Source organism: Trifolium pratense, linkage group LG5, assembly GCF_020283565.1.
Source record: "Trifolium pratense cultivar HEN17-A07 linkage group LG5, ARS_RC_1.1, whole genome shotgun sequence".
Lineage (NCBI taxonomy): Eukaryota > Viridiplantae > Streptophyta > Magnoliopsida > Fabales > Fabaceae > Trifolium > Trifolium pratense.
Genome location: NC_060063.1, coordinates 55,048,411 through 55,067,882, shown reverse-complemented (window position 1 = coordinate 55,067,882; position 19,472 = coordinate 55,048,411). Strand labels below are relative to the sequence as shown.

The window sequence follows — 19,472 nt, the reverse complement described above, 5'->3', positions numbered from 1 at the left end:
AAAACAAAAATGTTAAGTTAAATTTTTTTAAAGATTATGTCCCTAGCTATATGTAGAAAGTGTCTATATATCAGCATCACATTATCAGCATTTTGCAATTTGAGGATACACACTAACCCCATTGAAACTCTTAGAATTAGGAGCGTAACTTAACTCAATCCTACAAAATCAGTTTATTAGGCTTGGTGCGTGGATATAAATGGTGGGTAGTCTGATTGCGAAAATCTGATATCAATTGGCCCAATAAATTTTGGAGGGACTCTGTTACCATCTTAGAATTGAAAGTTGAGTCTAACTCAACCCTACAAAACCGACTTATAAGAGCAAGGGAGTTAAATTTTCACCCGAAGAGGCTAAAGCAATATTGGACTATACAAAGTCTACAGGAGTTAAATGTCCAACGAATAACCGTCGAACTAGATTGCAAATCAGTAATAGATGGCGTCATCAGAAATTGTAAAGCCTTACTTAATACGTTACACAATCAAACATTGTATGAATCTAAAAAGCAAACATTCTCTTATAATAAGGATCGGAGGGAGTATTTTTTAATAAACATCAGAAACTATTATAAAATAAACTCAAATATCTATCTCTTGTATCACCTACGGTATCAATTTAGTAATTGGTCAAATTTTGATTAACATATTTCACATCAATTTTTGATCCAACAATGACAAATTATTTCCTTATTTCACATACTATTAATTAGGATGTTTTCTCTTCGGGCCCCCCGTGTTTCTTTTATACCCCCCAATATTCCAATTTTGCCCTTGTGAAAAATTCGGTTCGCAGAAACCGAATTTTTTCTAGTGCAAATTCAGAGTAAATTTCGGTTTTTAGAAACCGAAATTTGTTTTCAAGGCAAAAAAAAACTTCGGTTTCTACGAACCGAAGTTTTTTCAAGGGCAAAATTGGAAACTCAGGGGGATAAAAGAAACACGGGGGGTGGGGAGAGAAAAAATCATTAATTAGTTAACCTAATGTCTAAGATATCCAATGATCCACTTTATATAACTTTGTAAGAAAGCACCATTTCGTTCTTCACAGAAAACAACAAAAACCGCATAAGACAAAATCAATTATCTTCTTTTTTTTCTTCAACTGAGGAGTGTTCTGTTCTGTGAGTCGAAGCTAGAGAAGGCAATGATGGCAGTGTTGAATAGTAGCAGGCCATGGACAAAGGTTGCTACACCATCTTTCCCTTTTCAATTTCTTCATCAATCATATTCTTACACTTCACGAATCTTATCCTTCCGACGTAAATTCTCTGTCAATGTTCTTTCACAACAATCACTTCCTGTTCGTGTTCGTTTTGCTCCTTCTCCTACTGGTAACCTTCATGTTGGTGGTGCCAGAACTGCCCTCTTCAATTATTTGTTTGCTAGGTCAGACACCCTTGTTTTCTTTTTCCTTTTTATATTATAAAAATTCAATTTTTATTTCTGGGTTTTGATTTTTTTCATGTTTTATGATCTGGGGTTTCAATTTTGAATTCTGGGTTTGGCTTGTTTTGAATTTTTATGTCGTGGGGTTTGGATTTTTTATTCTGGGTTTGGCTTGTTTCGATTATGTGTGTTCTGGGTTTTGTATGTTATAGTTTCTATGAAGCACAAACACTCCTCGAATTAGGTGTGTCTCAGTGTCGGACATGGCTGACTTGACGAAACATATTTGATTACACTGAATTATGTTATGTCATTTTCTCAAATTATTATTGGTGCGGATGTGTTGCTGTCCATGTCGTGTCTGTGTTTGTGCTTCATAATAGTTTTGATATTTTAGGTTCTTTTCAAGTTTAAAAAAAAAAATCAAAATTTGATTCTGAGTTTGGCTGGTTTTGATATTTTATGTTGTGGGATTATTTTGTTAGGTCGAAAGGTGGGAAATTTGTGTTGAGAATTGAGGATACTGATTTGGAGAGGTCTACAAGAGAATCTGAGGAGGCGGTGCTTCGAGATCTTACTTGGCTTGGCCTTGATTGGGATGAAGGTAAGAAGATTATGCATTTTTTGTTATTGTTGTTGTGTTTTGCATGTGTTTTAGTTAGGTGGTATTAGTTTTAGTTGATGATTGAGTGACGTGGTTGTGAATTTGTTAGGGCCTGGTGTTGGTGGCGATTATGGTCCTTATAGGCAATCCGAGAGGAATTCTTTGTACAAAGAATATGCTGAGAAACTCCTTCATTCCGGTCAAGTTTATCGCTGCTTCTGTTCTAATGAGGTATTTTCAATCTCCACAACAATCCTCAAACTTGTAATGAAACCTTTGTTGTCATGTCATGTATACATGTTTGATGTGTTTTACGTAATCTGAACATGTTATATTTAGATTTGAAGTGGTAACTTGCCCATATGCTTTGAAGTTTGAATTGTCTTTTATGTGGCAGTTATTTTCCTTCTTTAGGCATTCAACGTGATTTGTAATGATCGCATTGGTGTTTATGTTTTGTATTATTACGTGTCCTGTTCTTTTTCAATATATTTGATCGGTTGGACTTACTAGTTACTGCTTTGTCCCTAACCTGTTATTGGGAACAACTGAAGTCCCACATAGGATAAAGATAACGTCTGAAATGAGTTTATTAAGAGTGACACCCTCACCTTACAAGCTGGTTTTGTGAGGATGAGTTAGGTCCAATATAAAAACCAAATACCTGTTACTCGTAGTTTATTTTGCTTCCATTACAATTATTTTAGTTCAATTTATGGAAAAATTGATTTTCACCGTCACCGAGGTTTCTTATTTTTGGAATGTGTACACCTTTTACGAATAAATATGAGATTGCGAGGATGTATATCTTTGATTGAAATATTCTCAAGGTTACTTGTCAATTTTATTTGTCTTCACACAGGAACTAGAGAAAATGAAGGAGTATGCTAAACTAAAGAATTTGCCTCCAGTATACACAGGTAAATGGGCCAATGCAACAGATAAGGAAGTGGAAGAAGAGCTAGCAAAAGGAACTCCTTATACATTCCGGTTTCGTGTCCCCAAAGGAAGTTTGAAAATTAGCGACTTAATACGAGGCGAGGTGAGTTCTTTCCAGCCACTCTTCTCCATTTTTTTCCTTGTTTTTTTGTAGAAGGTATGATTGATGATTTCCTACTTTATGTAGTAAAATGAAACACTTCACTTCTTTTAGAGTTGTGTTAATATGTGTTGCCTTAATGTCCCGAGTGAACTGATATATATTGGAAATTTTGTATTTCATTACATAATTTCATATCTATGATCCCTTTGGCAAATGGTGAATAATATTTCTTTCAAATTATGTTGACAATTCTTTGGTAGTGTCTTGAAGGTTAGTTGGAATTTGGATACGCTTGGAGATTTTGTGATAATGAGAAGTAATGGTCAGCCGGTTTATAACTTTTGTGTGACGGTTGATGATGCTACCATGGCTATTTCCCATGTTATTAGGTAATGGTTTCATTTCTTATTCAATCAAATCAATCTGTTTCATGAAATATTTTTGCTATCTTATTCCATAAAATATTTGTATTTCAGAGCAGAGGAGCATTTACCGAACACTCTAAGGCAGGCGTTAATATACAAGGTAAAGGGCAAACCATAAAGTATATCATCTTTATAGCATCTGTGTTCCCTCCAATCCGAATTAAATCATCTATAGTTTGTCTTCAATTCATGCCAACACCAAACTAAAATTCAAATTAAATAGAATTATTGTATTATGCAATAATCTTGGGAACTGATTTTGGTTTTTCCTACATCGGTGCATGAATTTGTTTACAGGCACTAGAATTTCCCATGCCGCATTTTGCACACGTTTCCTTGATTTTAGCTCCTGACCGGAGTAAATTATCAAAGCGACATGGAGCAACATCAGTCGGTCAGGTAAGGTTCATTCACCATTTTTAGATTGCATCATTCGTAAAGTTTCGTTATGAGGTCTCACTGTCACTAGACTCTTTTTTGTTTTAAATTTTATAATGTAAATTCTAATAAAGCTTCTTCTATTGTAAGGATAATTAGTTCTAAAACTTCAATATCTGCTATCTTGCAGTACAGGGAAATGGGATACCTACCTGAGGCAATGAATAATTACCTTGCATTATTAGGTTGGGGCGATGGGACCGAAAATGAGTTTTTCACCCTTGATAAACTTGGTTAGTGAATTCTGTTTACTATTCAGAAAATTTGTATCTAAACGGAAAAATGGTTTCACAACTTTCTTATTTTAAAATGCTTTTGTTATGTCAAACAGTTGAAAGATTCACTATTGAACGTGTGAACAAAAGTGGGGCCGTATTTGATTCCACAAAGTTAAGGTAAGTGTTTCATTTTGCTTTATATAGATAAATCTTGTGTGTTGTTTCTCATGGTTATCCTATAGTTAATTTGATTTAGAAGTCCTTCACAAAGTTTTGCTGTTAATAGCTTAAGTGTTTAACAATTAAATTATAATTCATGACCTTGTAATTTTCTTTAAAACTTTTAATTAGGTGGATGAACGGTCAACATTTAAGAGCACGTCCATCAGAGGAGGTGTCCAAACTTATCGGAGAGCGCTGGAAGACAGCTGGCTTGCTCACGGTATCAGAAGGGCCCTTCGTTGATGTGAGAACCAACTGCATGCATTCTTGATTTTGTTTCATATTTCTTTCTGAGGCATTGTGATTCATTTAGTATGCTGTTGTCACATCTTGTAACGGTGGACTCATAACCTAGCGATAATACATGGTTGCATAACAGGAATCAATCGAACAACTTAAAGATGGGATTGACTTGATAACTGATGCAGACAAGGCGCTTTCTAACTTGCTTTCTTATCCTCTACATGCCACTTTACAAAGGTGATGTTCATATTCTTCTTTGTGCTCATAGTCTACTTTACAATGATTGTGATATGCAAGACTTTGATTGTAAAATTTAACTTTTCTAATTTCGGAGTCACGGATGCTACAACTCCTTTTTATTGATTATGCCATCTTTCGACATGTTGCTTGCAGCCACGAAGCGGAATCTGTCATACAAGATAATCTTCAAGAGTTTTGTGCAAGCTTATTGGCTGCCTATGATAGCGGTGATCTGGTACGTGCACTCGAAGAAGGCCAAGCTGGCTGGAAAAATTGGGTCAAAAGCTTCGGCAAATCACTTAAGCGCAAGGTGAGCTGAATTGGATAATCTAAAATACATGCATATATATATATATATATATATAGTCGTCGCATGTCACTATAACTTTTTTCTTTTGACGCATATGTCACTATAACTTGAAAAATATGTTTATTGTCTCCATGTTATAGGGAAAATCACTCTTCATGCCACTTCGGCTTCTGCTAACCGGAAAACTCCACGGGCCTGATATAGGAGCTAGTGTCGTATTGCTTTATCAAGCTGGGACTACTGGTATCATAGCTCCCGAAGTTGGTTTCGTGACTATTGATGAAAGATTTAAAGTGCTTAGACAAATTAATTGGGAAACACTGTCCAAAGATCATGCTGTGAAGGAGACTGCTTCTACTGTCTAATTGAGAGAATTCACCTTCACTATGGTTTTGCACTTCTATTTAGAGGCTTCTTTCATGCTTTTTTATTTTTTTTTGTTGATTTTTTACAACAAAGAAAACTAATTTTGTGATTTACTGAGGGGTGTTTAGTCAGAGAAACATTTGTTATAAAGATTTTTTGTTAATTAGAATTTTGATATAAATTGAAGATAAAAAATGATCATAACATCAAGGTGAGTGAGGGTCACCTGCCCTTTTTATAAAGAGTGAATTTATTTTATATGTAATAACTTCTTTAGCATCATGTTTTTATGAGGGATGAAGAAAGAAACAAGTAAAAAAAGGGATGTATGTATAGACGAATGGGAAATTTTTTTTTTGGGTAGAGGAATGGGAATTTTTTTTATTCAAAGCTAAAAATGAATTAATTAAAAAATAAGTGTACAAATATAAAACCATGCAGCTGAAAAAGTATTCAAATATATAATAAAGTAAAATTGTAGGGTAAGTAGGTGTTTTGCCCACACCATTAGGGCGAGTTTTGGTTTGCTTTATTCCTGTAAAAAAAAGTAAAAATTTGTTTGTCACCCTGTAGTTTAAAGATTCTCTGTTTTTAACTTCTATATGATTGTATATTTTAATGATGTGGTATGCAAACTTGTTTTTTATTTATTTTTATATTTACTGTTAAATCTACTTGGATATTTATAATAAAACAAAAAATAAAATATATCCAAAAAACAAATTAAAATCATTAATTAAGAAGAAAGTGAGATTTAAAAACTTATAAATTCACCTATACATTTTGTTTTATTAAAAAGTTATAAATATTTGGTGGATTTAAAAGTAGTTTTTGAGTCAAAAAAAAAAGTTAAAAAAGATTTTAAAAAATAATTAGGTCTGCCATATCATCAAAATGTATAGTCATATTCACTAGACTACTTGACCCAAACAAAATATATAGTCATATGTCAATATATCTGATCAATGGTCAAGAGGTAAAACAAAACAAAAAAAATTACAAGAGGGTAAAATAAAATTCACACCAAATTGCAAGAGGCATAACGCCTGCAAAGTGAATCCATTAAGTTTCGTCTAATGGTGAAGAATTTGTATGAGGTCTTTGGTTCGATCCTTACTTACTCCATTGTAAAAAAAAAAATAACGCCTACAAAATGAAAACAATCAATAATAATGACACTAGTTTTAGTTATTCCAATGATTGATCCCAAGTGTTGGAAAGTATGCATAATATAGTACGAATATGAAAGTTGAGAAATTAAAACACCAAAATTAAATTGTGAAAATGAACCATGGAAAATAATTCAAACAACAATTTCCTTGGACGACGGCAGAACATCCATTAGTTCCAAATAATAAAATCTGTTTTATGCAAAAAAAAAAAAAAACAATTTCCTGTATTTCATATCTAATAAACCAACCAAAAGTTTAATCCTAGTAAAATTGAGTTTCTTCAAGATAATTCACAAATGAATCTTTATCTCTAAGTTTATAAACCGCCATATATCACTATAATCGTCTTTCATTTAAGAATTTTGTTGACTAGATAAATATTGTGAATTGGTTAGATAAATATTGTGAATCGTAGACCATGTCTGCTGATAAACAATCTTGCATTGGGAAGACTCAAAATGTTGATTGGAATTATATTGTGGCGCGACAATCATGTTATGCTTGTATTTGTTGAGCATCATCATATTGATTGGATTGACATAGTGTAATATCAATCATGTTAGATGATGAGGAAAGTTTCATTAGTTGCGACTCTGAATTTTGATTAGGTGGACATAGAACCGTTACGTATTATTTGTTGAACTCCAATTTTTATATAGATCTAATATAAATAATGCTATTTATTGATACAAATTGATGCCTATTTATTTTCAAGGTATAGACTATACAAATATTTTTTATTTTTGTTGGTAATTACTAAAGATTAGAAATTTCACTATTAAGGTGAATAAGTGAAGTGTACGGAGTTCGAATTTCAACTCCCTGCTTATAAAATGTGATGTCCAAGTTCGAAATTCCAACTAATTTGTTACTCTATTTTTATTACAAGAATTAAATATCTTTTACAAGAGTTAAATATCTTATATTGCGTAAAAAAAAAAAGTACTCCCTCCGATATTTTTCATAAGAAACAATCAATTTTTTAGATTCATGGAATAACTAATGTATTTGATCTAAATATAAATCAAATATATTAATTATCGAATAAATCTGAAAAGTCAAAAGTTTCTTATAAAAATGATCGGGGAGTATATCATATTAATAAAAAAGAAAGTGAAAGAGTCTTATAAACAAGGATGTAAGGAGTTCATAAATGTAATAGGTTTAGAATTTACATAATATTTATTATTTTATTTTTAACATGGATGGAAGGAATAATATGATATGTATGACAATAGTCATTTATTACCTAAATAATCATGGTGAATGGATTCTTTTAAAAATATATTGGTGTTATGCATGTAGTAGTTGGTTGTGGACATTTTTTGTGATTGAAATTTAGTTATATCCAATGCATGAGAATGAGGGTAACTCAATTGTGTATATTGTATAATTTTTAAACTTCATTTGGCCAAAAAAATAATTTTACGCAAGGTCAATTTGTTTTCTTAAACTTCATATTATATTGGTGGTGTCATGAGTTGGTTGGTAGTGGTGTACTTGGTGATTGATATGTATGACTCTAACGTACTGTTTGACTTAACTTTTTTTCCTCTTTTTTTTTTTCTTTAGAAGTAAGAAGTTAGGCCAAACAATAATTTTTAAAAGCTCTAATAAGAAAAAAAAAATAGCTTCTATATTTTAAGAAAAATTATAATATATTATCAATTATATCTTTTAGCCTTATTATAATAAATAAAAAAACAACTTTTAACTTTTTTTCTTAAAAAAATGTAAGGTTTACCAAACAACTTTAATTTTAATTTTTTTTTTTGAAGAAGCTAAATTAGCCCACCCAAATTGGCGCTAGAGAGAATCGAACCTCAGACCTCAAGAGGAGCACACTCCCAGGTCCCAAGTCAATACCAATGCACCAACCCAAGTGGGTTACTTTAATTTTAATTTTAAAGCTATTACTTCTAGCTTTATGGTTAAAATAGCTTATACACCTAAAAAAAACGGAATCAAATGGTTCCTAAGAGTCATATTTAACATATGAGAAAAAGAAAACAATAGTGATTATTTATTTAATATTTAATTTGTTTTTAATTTAAACATTATGATATATTATTTGTGTTTACATCTCTTTAATTAAAATTTCCAATTATATTAAAAAAAATTAAAATTTGCAATTTATTTTTTATTTGTAATTTATTTTTTATTTTATGTCTCTTATTTTTCTATGCTTTCAGTAGGTTTAGTTGTGAAAAATCCAAAAAATTGTATGTAACAGATTTTGGAGAAGTTAAGAGGGACATAGTTTTTTTTTTTCACTTGCAAGAAAAGGGCTATTAGGTGAAAAATCAACTTATTCATCGTAAATCATCGAATGAATCAACATTATCAAAGTTTATATAAACTGCGATGGATCAAAATAATATTCTTTCATTTGAGATTCACAAGGTTGATAAGCTTGATGGTGTGGCATATGTGAATCGTAGACTATGTCTTCTTTCAAAGAATCTTGCATTTGTTGATCCTGAGAATAATGTTGTTGATTAAAATGATATTGCGGCGTAACCATCATTGTTGATGACGAAGAAGCTTGCATTTGTTGAGTATTCTCATATTGATATTGATTAGGTTGACAATGTGTAATACCAATTGTGTTTGATGGAACCGAAACTTCCGCTGGTTGAGACTCTGAATATTGATGATTAGGTTGATTCGAGACCATTTGAAATTCTGATGAAACATCTTGCATTTGTTTATAATATTGTTGGTTGAATTGAAATTGTGAATTATCAATCATATTTGGTGATAAGGAAGATTGCATGCATTGAGTTTGATGACATTGATTGAGTTGGCATTGAGGAGCAATATACACACTAGTAGAAATTGCCACTTGTTTGTTGGTTTGGCCTTCCAATTGACATTTTTTCATTCCATATTGATGCTCATAAATTTTGCATAAAACCCAATTATCCTGCAACATAAAAACATGAAATTGCATAAAATTTTGGTAGTTAAGTAGATTTTCTCATGTGATGATTAACAATAATATGAAAAATGTCAAATCAAATCAAAGTTATTTTCAAATCAAAGTTAACTTACCATATTAAGAGAAGTTGAGCTTGAACTTGTAAGATCTTTAATTCTATACTCTTGCATGATCCAATTAGTTTTCCAATTGGTTTTTATTGACTCATTAGACTTTTCTTGCTTAGGTTTGTCTTCTTTTCCCTTGTTGTTTTGTTTAGGCTTGTCTTGCTTTCCTCCATAATAGACTAAAGTTCTTTTAAATCCAACTTCAATATTATTATTCATCACTGGATTTTCTTTTCCGGTAGCCTTCCAAAAACCCAGATGAATACCGTCATGATTTTTAACATCGCGATTAGGACGACTTCCCTCTTCATATTTCTTACTTCTTCGAGTAAAAAAGTACATTTCTTTCTCTCCTTTGAATTTATAGTATTTTTCTGTATAGAGTATAACAACAAATATCAATCATTATTTATAAAAATATAATATATAACATTATTTATAAAAGTATAACATTATTTAAAATTTATCTCCTAAACTACCTATAGAGTAAAAAAAAAATTAAACATAAGTTATTAATTTCTTATAATGAGCATCCATATAGATAAAAGAAAGAAAGATTAAAAAAAAAATATAGATATATAATAACACATACCTAGTTCATGAGGAGGATATTTGTAAACATCAACATCTTTAATTCTTGGTGGATTTATGAGAAAACCAGCTAACTTATACTTCAAATAATAATCAACTAAGTCAACATCATCAGGGATGAATTTGTAACCAGGTGGTAAGTTTATAATACAGGGGTCTTCAGCCTCATTGTTTGTAGTACAATCATTAAAAAGTTGAGGATCCATGTTGCTAAAACTAAAAAGTGATAAAGAAAATTAGTTAAGATTAAATTGATGTGTATAAAAATATGAAGAGCAATAGAGATGATTGACTAATTATGTGGAGCAAAGTGAGTTAGGGTAAAATAATTATGGATATTTAGTTGTATTTATAGTTTGATATGAGATTGTCTTAGCATGATAATCGTTTTTGGTGGTTTAAGATTTGAATATTTGAAGCTATTATAGTTTTTTATTATTTATCTTTTTCAAGTTATTATCTATTATGTTTTATCTTTTGGCAAAAGTTTTTAATTATCTCTAATGAATTTAAAATTAATAAAAAAATTATACTAATAACTTATCCATAAAAAAAAAAAAAATATATTCTAACCCATATATATCTATTTTAGTTTGAATTTGCTTAAGATATCTATTTTCTTGTGTAGCAATTGATAATTTTTAACTAACTTATCTATTTTTTTGGTGGATAAAAATATAAATAATCTATCTATTATCTATAAATAAATATCATAATTAATAATCTATACAAATTAAACACTTTTCATATTTATCCTTTCCATTAATATTTGAATTATATTATCAATAAGGTTTATTTTGCAAGCCTTTAATAATGTGGTGGTAAAATAAAACTCTTTAGCCTTTAAAAAAACAAATTAAAGTGGCTTAATTTGGACGATGCATGGCTAAATGCTATGATTGTAAGGGTGGTGTTCAAGGTTGATCACACGTAATAATAATGATAATAATAATTTAAGCTGAGAAAGAAGCATGAACCTAAAATATGCAAGTTAAGAAATAATTTGGTATTGAAATTAATATACCTTAAATTAATGAAGTACTTTCTTCACCTTTTGCGTTTTACGTCCACTAGCCACACTCTCTTTTTGTATATTTTATCCTTTCTCTATTTTTATTTTATTTTATTTATAGACCTACCTAGTAACTAACTTTGGCAAATGTGTTATTTTAAAAAGATAATTTTCTTTCTGATCAAGTTTCTCAATCTAATACATATCAACTTTCAAAATATTTATCTCTATCATCTTTTTGAATAATTTTCGTGATTACATAGCTAAAGTTTAAAAAACGTATAGCTATCATCTTTCAAAATATTTATCTTGATCCATAATTCCCTCATTTAATTATTTTAATAACCTTTCTCATTTTACCATTTTATCAGATGTGCATGTTGGTACTTTATTTTAAAAATTTAATAGAATGTTCTAATAGATAGAATAATTATTTATTAGAATAATTTGATATTGATTAAGAATGATGATCATATCATATGGTCATGTTCTCCAAACCAAAGAAGCTTAGTTCTGCCCTTCTAAAGATTGCACAAAAATACTAATCCATAATTTTAAATTTTAATGATATATATGGTGTTTTTAGAGATTTACTTTTGTCACCCTAGTGGCTACTCACGCGCCCTACGCATTTCTATTTTTACCCTTTTACTACTTAAGTAACAGACGTTATAAAAATGAGAAATTTTGAGGAAAAAACACTCTGCCAAGATTTTTACCAGTTCTCTACTTAAGTAACAGACAGATAGCGGACGTTATAAAAATGTGAAATTTGAGAGAAAAACACCCTCCTACATAGAATATTCGTTACTTAAGTAGCAGACGGGGAATATTTTGGTAATTTTGTAAGACGGAACCCATGATCAATAGAGTGATAAATGTAAATCTCGTGTATTTATGTCTGTCACGTCTCAAAAATAAATGTATATGGGCTTAGCCAAGAGGGAGAGGGTGTCTCACAAACCCACTTACTTGAAGGAGGACTACGTTTGAATGAATTATGCAGCATATACTGTATATTCTATTTTTTTGTCTTATTGTTATTTTGTCATTTTGCATATGATTCTTAGGATTAGTTTGTTATGATTGATGAGGTGGCTAGTTACTAGATCCTTCCAATCATTGGAATTGTACGTACTACGTAGTACTATATATAAGCAGCAATATCAGTAGCTTTCATTTCACAATCACAAACTCTTTTCTCTGCAATGGCCAATAGGTTTATAGAAGTAACTATCACCATTTGTATACTATTTAACACACTCTTAGGTTTTCTTAATGCTGAGATATCAGGTTATGCTGATAACATTGTTGAGAAAAACCTCTTTGCAGCTAGACTCATGTTGATTTACGTACACTCTCTTTTCCTCGCCTATATACTCGTTACCCTTTTGGCAGACCCCATTGACCCTCCTCATATACTGCTTCCATCTCTGCTTGTAATTATCCCTGCAGCTTTTGCTTGTGTCTTATGTGTCTCTATCATCTCTACCATTGCTGCAATTATCGTTTTCATCTCGTGGATTCTCACCATCGCCACTCTCATTGTGTTCGGCTTTCATCCTCGTGGCTGATCGATTGTTCATTCTTCAACTCCATCTCATAGCTTTGTTGCTTCAAGTGGATACACATGTTGTTTATTTTAGTTTGTTTGTTTACACTCTATAATCTGTTATCTGCTATTTTAGTTTGTTTGTTTACTCTAATCTATTCCAAGTTGTTTTTGTAGTAAGTTGTTATGTTAAATCAAATGCTATGAGAATGAAAGTACTTTTATTTTTGTCTAATCTCTAATTTTCACTGTTCAATTAAGTTATTATATATAGTCAAAATCATTTCTTGATCATCTTGAATGAGTTATAATAGTGAATCTGAAATCTCTATTTGCAACAAATTGGTAAAATAATTAAATTGATGAAAGAAGAGTATTATGAGGAAAATTCTGCTCTAATGAATGGTCTTGGATGTTTCAATTTACCAATCATAGAAATGGAAGGATACCTAAATAAATTTTATATCATAAGCAAAAGTGATATTTTAATAACAGAGAATTATGATTCAGAGAAGTGGTCCATTTGTTAAGCTGAAAGTGATTAAGGATTCTGATCACATCATCATGTTCTCAAAACCAAAGAAGCTAGTTCTTCCCTTCTAAATATTGTACAAAAATACTAATCCATAATTTTTAATTTTAAATCATAATGATATATGGTGTTTACTTCCACACAAAAAGGAATACTTACCTTAGCAGTATAGAATCATTATCCATTTCTTTCTTAAAATTATGAAAATGTCAGGAACAAATGTTGAGTTGAAAGATATATTGTAGAAAAATTCAACAAAATAAAACTAGTTTGAGAAGCTTAATAGATCAATCATTGATGTGTTCGGGTTTTCTCGAAGGCCAACTTCGAGGAAAGGGACTTTTAAGTATGACTTTTGTATAATTATGCAGAAAATATTTGTATACGCGAGGAGTAAAACTATAATGAGTCTTGAATAACATGTTCATCATTCACACATCAAACCTTTAACTCACGAAATCCCCCCACCCCCCCCCCCCCCCCGCTATCCAGTTTATACCCAAAAGTTGACATGCTAGTTTAAATAACAGACAATACTGCCATTTCCATTGAAGGAAAAGAAAATATACCCATTTCCATTGAAGGAAAAGAAAATATACATCTTGTTATATGAAACAATTATGCATGATGCAGAAATATTTGGCAACAAAATTCCAAAAATGTATATGTGGTGGTGTTTTTTTCACATTTTAAAGGAAAACACCATTCAAGATACAGTGTCATTATCTTAGTACAAAAAATAATTTCATACATTGAAAAGCATTAATGAGGAGGTGCACAAACATTGTAGCATCTTGACATGCCTTTACTTTTTTTGGGTCAAATGCTAAAGCCTTTACTTGAATTATTACAAGAAACTCACCAAGACCAAACTGTTATATTGATAGAAATCAGTTTTTGATTGCTATACAAATAAACTGTATACATTATGTGCCTCTGAATTGAAGTTCTTGCTTATCTTGGAAATTGGATCCCCTGCTTCTTCAAATGCTATAATTCACACCTGATCCACGTTTGAAGGTATATTTTCAGGAGAAACATTCTCAGAAAAGATGAAGTGCTTAGTTGCACCAAAAATGCTGGCTAGTTGCTGAATTACACTTTGATACGAGTGGCTCTGGGGTAGGACAGACGTTGGAAGGGAAGGAACACATGTTGGAAGGAAGTCGCTTTTATTGTAAACCGGTGCATACAAGGTCAGCACTGTCTGGTAAAATATGAATCTGCACAAGATACGAAACAAAGCATATGCTCGATTAGTCTGTCAAAGAATACAATAAACTATGCTTGTTGGAGAAGGATACATAAAAAACTTTAGCATGCCATTTCGCAGCATGGTGTAAAAACAATTCAACACAGATTTTTCATCATAAATTTTAGGTCCTAGAGTTTCGAGTTGACTGAGTGAAGACAATTTGCAAGTCTCATTTCCAGATTTCCATGGCAAAGAGCAGAGTTTGTGTACATTAGCATAGAATTAATTCCCAGTTATTCGTTGTTAAAGTAAAAACATTGTTATTTCGATTTGATAAATTGAGCAGTTTACATTTGGAAATAAACTGATGTAGGTACTAATACTATGTAGAATTCTAACAGTCCAGTTTATTCTACAAAATAAGGATACTCAAATTCTAGGTCAATGAATGAGAGAGAGACCTAACAATCTTTAAACTGTGATAATTAAAAATACTGAATTAATGAACATTGATGGAAGCGGGATGGAAACAGATTGTACGGTAGTGCAGTTTGGAACAGAGAACTGAGGGAAATAACAATAAGAATTAACATCAGAAAAAACAGAAATGAAAACAAACTTCACCTCAAAAGAAGTCTCCTTATGAAGGGATCGCCTAAAACCTGTCCCCAAGCTGGATCAAGTGTGTCTGATGATGCCAACGCCAATCCCCAGTTATTTAATGATGCTGAGAGCAGTATTTCAGCTTTATTGTACAAGTCCTGAAATCAAATTTAAGTTGTTGAAGGCTGAAGAACCAAGTATAGAAACTTTCCACTTCCAGAAAATGAAAAGAATTTACAGAAACTGAAAAACAAGTGTTGGATATTCCGCCTTCATTGCGGTCCGCCCCCATCTGCCTAATTGCGGCATTTGGGTTGCCTTCATTGCAGCCACAAGCCGGTTTTGTAAGGATGAGTTAGGCCCAATATAAAATTTGACAACAAGGAACTCGGTTAGCATGAAGGAAAAATAAAGCATACCAAATCAATATCAGTGCCTGAAAATCCTAGCAGCAGACAGAAAGCTTGCAATGGAGCTGTAAGAAACATGGTGAATAGGCTCCCATTTGAAGAATGTGAGCAATCAGACACAAAAGGAGGCAATCGATTTGGAGAAAGGAGCATTGCCACCGACTCTCCTTTTTCTGCCTCTGTTATGACCTGCACATTATATCAATTGCTTGTTAAGTGTGTTGTAAGTTATGAAAATGGAAAATAATATCAAAATTGTTCAACATATTTGAAATAATTAATTGCAACTATAAAATTGTTGCTTGTTAAGTATGACATTGCAGGCTCATTACTTCCCACCAAATTATAGGGTAAAGTTGACATTCATAAACTTTTACAGATACCAGTGATTAATTCAATTATTTATTTTATAAAACAAAATCAAGAGAAAAATGACTGAAGTGGTAAGGCTTGCCTTAAAAGCTTTGCTGTTTTCATTATCAATAACTAAAAGAAGTGGTCTTCTGGTAAACGGTAGAAAGTCAGATGGATATATGCAGTTTGATCCTGAAAAGGAATTCAGTTAAAGTATTCTGATTTTCCAATAAAACCATGTATATTATCAGAACTCATAATATCAACATTAAGAGTGTCAACAAGAGTCTAAAGTCCCAACACAGAGTGTCAACATAATATGAGCTAACGAGGTAGCAAGCAGCACAAGAATGGAAGTGCGTTAGAAAATCCTATAAAATGTACCTCTATCTCCACGGGAACCAAAGTTTATACCACCAGATTCATTATGCCCGGCACCACAAGATCCTGCTCCTGCATACGATGTAGAAAGCAGAGGTCACCTTTCAGTAAAGGAATTTTATTGACATAGAAGTATGATATAACCTACACATTTACATGCTTGTAGACCTAGTTAATAGAGGATATCTAACCTGAAGCTGATAAATATACAAGGAGAATACCATCCGGAGGAAGCTCCTCACAAATTGTTGCAAGAACCTAGCCATTAAAATGAAAAACAATATTATAATATTATACTTGAATAATTTGCGAATATAGGAAACAATGATGGAATAAATGGTCACATTGATATTATGAAGTAAACATAGTCTCTTCCAGAATGGTTAGGATGTAAAAAAAAGTAATTAAGGCTACACAAGTGCCTATATTACATGTTAGAGGTTGTCAAGTTCTTTACATGTGAGAGCTTAACCTTCAAGCCATTGCTCATTTCTTTCAAGACATAAAGAAAGAAAAGTATTAGTAGTTTATAACCAGACTGTCAGGCTAAAACCCTGGTTCTAAACATCACACTCATTAAGATTATTAACATCATTACGATTGTATCGAGTAATGCTTGTACACTTTGTACTTGGCCTAAATTACTAGTATAATAGGATATAAATTCAGTATTATGCATTTGAGGACGTATCAAACTTATTTAGAGTCTCGTCAATGAAATATTCTCTCCTATCTCTTTTACATCAAATCGTTGAACCTCAATTTACAAAAGAAACAGAAACCTGATTTGATCCCAGGACTACAAGGTTACGGGTCGATGTAAAAGTAAATAAAGAATAACAAGTATTTTTTCATACTTACAGCTACGAAATGTGTCAGTGAAGGACGGTATAATATAGCTTTCCGTGGGTTTGCCGGTAACGTCGGATCAGCAATATCTTGTAAGTAACTGATACGGCCACTCCCAGTTGCCCCATTCTGACTATGTTTTGAACCACCAGACTGGTAAAATGAGCCACTTGGTTCCCACTCCAAACATTGAAGCATCCTAAAAGTGTCAATGGTGAGCTCTGAAAACTTAACCTGTTCAGCAATCATCACACTCACAATTAAAAACAACAATAATGAAAGTTTATAACACTTTACAGACAGTAAAAAACCTAACTTACTGATTTTGGAGTATTTGGGTTAACAATTTAATTAAACTCGAGTCTTTATTGTATAAATGCTTATATGTATAAACTACTTTCTACAATCAAAGAGGAAATACTGCATAAACTCTGTATAAGCTATTTTTACATACCAATCAGGGGAAGGCTGAAAACAACTTACAAACATGAAACATGTCAAAAGCTATTTTCATAAGCTCTTCCAAATACTTACAATAGTGATTATGGGTCCATTTCAATTGACTTATTTTTGAACTTGTGTAAACCAGCTTATGCAAATAAATAAGCTTTTATCCATTATTCATAACTTATGTAGTTAACGAAAAAAACAGCTTATAAAGATACACTTTTTGTTGGTGAGAACTTATGAATTAACAGAATAACTTTTTTATTTGCATAAGCTATTTTTCATAAACTCAAAAATAAGTCAATCTAAACGGATCCTATATCATAAGAAAATCTCAAGTAAGCTCTAGTAAAACACACCCCATTTATCATTTTCAAATAGAATATTGTGTTGCAATAATGTAATGTATCAAATCGTCTACCTCGTTATGATGGAAGCTACTCAACACAGCATCTCGCAATTTCAAATTCCGCTTCGCAATAGCAACAGGAACATGTGGCAAAGTATCAGGATGAGAATCCAAAACCAAACTATACCTCACTGGTCTAACATTCATAAAACTAGTATCAGCTTTCAAAAACCTTCCAATTTCCAAAACAACAACCTTCCATTCTCTAAAATCACTATCCACAAACACTCTCTTACACTCATCAACCAAAACCTTAAGCTGATTAACCAATTGCGGCAACACTTCCCTCCGATTCAAAAGCAAACAAACCGTCAAAAACCTCGCTAAAAACCTCAATTGTTTATTAGCAATATTAACATCTTGAAACAAACCATCTTTAAAATAATCACGAGTGAAAATAGCTTCATAGAAAATGTATGATTCTGATAAGTAATTAAAATCAGAAGTTCTCATGTATTGTCCAAAATAGAGTTGACCGATTCGCGAAGCGATTTCGCCAATTTCCCATCTTTTTAAACCTGCTTCGATTAGTTTTTGACGATTTTCTTGTTGGAATTTCCATAATTGTGTGTAGACTTTGAAAACCTTAGAGAAATGTGTATCGTGTCTGTAAATATGAAATGTGAAATGCAATTAGGGTTTTGTTAGTGGTGAATTGATTTAATGAATTGGGAATTAGGGTTTTGTGTTGGTGTACCTGGAGCGTTGGTAATAAGGTATGTCTCTGATTTTGGAGAATTTTTTGTCGGCTTTGTCGACGAGAGTCCAGAAAATTTCGCTTACTGGAATGTTGCTGTTTAGCTGTTGTTGTTGTTGCTGCTGTGGTTGCAGCTGCGACATTTTCGTCTTCTTCTTCTTCTTCTTCTTCTTCTTCAACCTTCGACCTTGCGAGCTCTGAGAGTGTCGTTCTCTACGACGTCGTTTTTGCCACGGGCGTCATCGAGATAATTTTATTTTGGCAAAAATGTTGTCATTTTTTTTTACAGACTCATTTCTTTTTATTTTTTAAGCAAAAGAGTCATTTTTTTATCCGTTCCGTTGTCGTCATTTAATTTTTTTTTTCTTCAAAAAATTTAATTTTTTTTAAAAAAATGGAGACACGTGCTGAATTTCCTCCCCGCAATCAAATATTTTTTTTCATATATTAGTATGATGATTTGCAAGTAACTGCAGAATTGCAGAAACTAGTCTTTCGAAATTTGTGAGATTTTAATGGGCAGCAAAATCTTTCGAATTTTAACGTTGTTGCATGTTAATATTATTGATCGAACTCAGGACCTTGATTAAACTAGAAGATACTCGCACCATATCATCTAAACACTTTTTTTCTTCAAATTCTTTTATCAGCAAGAGTTGAGTATTGAACCTATGAGCATTTTTATTGTGGATAAACCAAAAGAATCTTTGCAGACAACTGCAAA

The 19,472-nt window shown here is 31.9% G+C and overlaps 3 protein-coding genes across 4 annotated transcripts; 1 reads left to right on the top strand and 2 right to left on the bottom strand.

Moving 5' to 3' along the window:
* Nucleotides 1-1,002: 1,002 nt before the first annotated feature.
* Nucleotides 1,003-5,865, top strand: LOC123883289 (glutamate--tRNA ligase, chloroplastic/mitochondrial-like). The gene is made up of 13 exons (XM_045932037.1): nucleotides 1,003-1,388; nucleotides 1,874-1,992; nucleotides 2,102-2,223; nucleotides 2,855-3,034; nucleotides 3,305-3,423; nucleotides 3,511-3,559; nucleotides 3,757-3,858; nucleotides 4,028-4,130; nucleotides 4,229-4,292; nucleotides 4,467-4,581; nucleotides 4,717-4,817; nucleotides 4,974-5,130; nucleotides 5,271-5,865. Exons 1-13 carry the CDS (start codon nucleotides 1,147-1,149, stop codon nucleotides 5,493-5,495), a joined length of 1,698 nt encoding a protein of 565 aa, XP_045787993.1. The 5' UTR covers nucleotides 1,003-1,146; the 3' UTR covers nucleotides 5,496-5,865.
* Nucleotides 5,866-9,018: 3,153 nt separating this feature from the next.
* Nucleotides 9,019-10,513, bottom strand: LOC123886923 (NAC domain-containing protein 2-like). Its single transcript, XM_045936194.1, has 3 exons — nucleotides 10,309-10,513; nucleotides 9,723-10,090; nucleotides 9,019-9,594 (listed from the first exon to the last, which is right to left on the bottom strand). Exons 1-3 carry the CDS (start codon nucleotides 10,511-10,513, stop codon nucleotides 9,019-9,021), a joined length of 1,149 nt encoding a protein of 382 aa, XP_045792150.1.
* Nucleotides 10,514-14,069: 3,556 nt separating this feature from the next.
* On the bottom strand, nucleotides 14,070-19,028 carry LOC123883288 (protein SCAI-like). 2 transcript variants are annotated; one of them, XM_045932034.1, is made up of 9 exons: nucleotides 18,749-19,028; nucleotides 18,064-18,658; nucleotides 17,208-17,429; nucleotides 16,538-16,604; nucleotides 16,350-16,418; nucleotides 16,066-16,157; nucleotides 15,621-15,800; nucleotides 15,223-15,359; nucleotides 14,070-14,626 (listed from the first exon to the last, which is right to left on the bottom strand). In XM_045932034.1, the coding sequence occupies exons 1-9, from the start codon at nucleotides 18,889-18,891 to the stop codon at nucleotides 14,401-14,403; spliced, it is 1,731 nt and encodes a 576-aa protein (XP_045787990.1). In that variant the 5' UTR covers nucleotides 18,892-19,028; the 3' UTR covers nucleotides 14,070-14,400. The 2 variants fall into 2 exon arrangements, with proteins under 2 accessions (XP_045787990.1, XP_045787992.1); XM_045932036.1 differs by having other exon boundaries at nucleotides 16,350-16,412; nucleotides 18,749-19,015.
* Between the last annotated feature and the right edge of the window lie 444 nt (nucleotides 19,029-19,472).

What these genes read in the sequence shown, in the direction of transcription:
- LOC123883289 (XM_045932037.1), top strand. Translation starts at nt 1,147, where the DNA reads ATGATGGCAGTGTTGAATAGTAGCAGGCCATGGACAAAGGTTGCTACA. An exon ending in GCTATTTCCCATGTTATTAG is followed by an intron (nt 3,424 to 3,510) that starts GTAATGGTTTCA and finishes TTTGTATTTCAG; the next exon opens with AGCAGAGGAGCATTTACCGA. An exon ending in GGCAGGCGTTAATATACAAG is followed by an intron (nt 3,560 to 3,756) that starts GTAAAGGGCAAA and finishes ATTTGTTTACAG; the next exon opens with GCACTAGAATTTCCCATGCC.
- LOC123883288 (XM_045932034.1), bottom strand. Translation starts at nt 18,891, where the DNA reads ATGTCGCAGCTGCAACCACAGCAGCAACAACAACAACAGCTAAACAGC. An exon ending in CACTGACACATTTCGTAGCT is followed by an intron (nt 16,605 to 17,207) that starts GTAAGTATGAAA and finishes TTTAATGGCTAG; the next exon opens with GTTCTTGCAACAATTTGTGA. An exon ending in AAAACAGCAAAGCTTTTAAG is followed by an intron (nt 15,801 to 16,065) that starts GCAAGCCTTACC and finishes TATAATGTGCAG; the next exon opens with GTCATAACAGAGGCAGAAAA.
- LOC123886923 (XM_045936194.1), bottom strand. Translation starts at nt 10,513, where the DNA reads ATGGATCCTCAACTTTTTAATGATTGTACTACAAACAATGAGGCTGAA. An exon ending in ATATCCTCCTCATGAACTAG is followed by an intron (nt 10,091 to 10,308) that starts GTATGTGTTATT and finishes TACTCTATACAG; the next exon opens with AAAAATACTATAAATTCAAA. An exon ending in GCTCAACTTCTCTTAATATG is followed by an intron (nt 9,595 to 9,722) that starts GTAAGTTAACTT and finishes TTTATGTTGCAG; the next exon opens with GATAATTGGGTTTTATGCAA.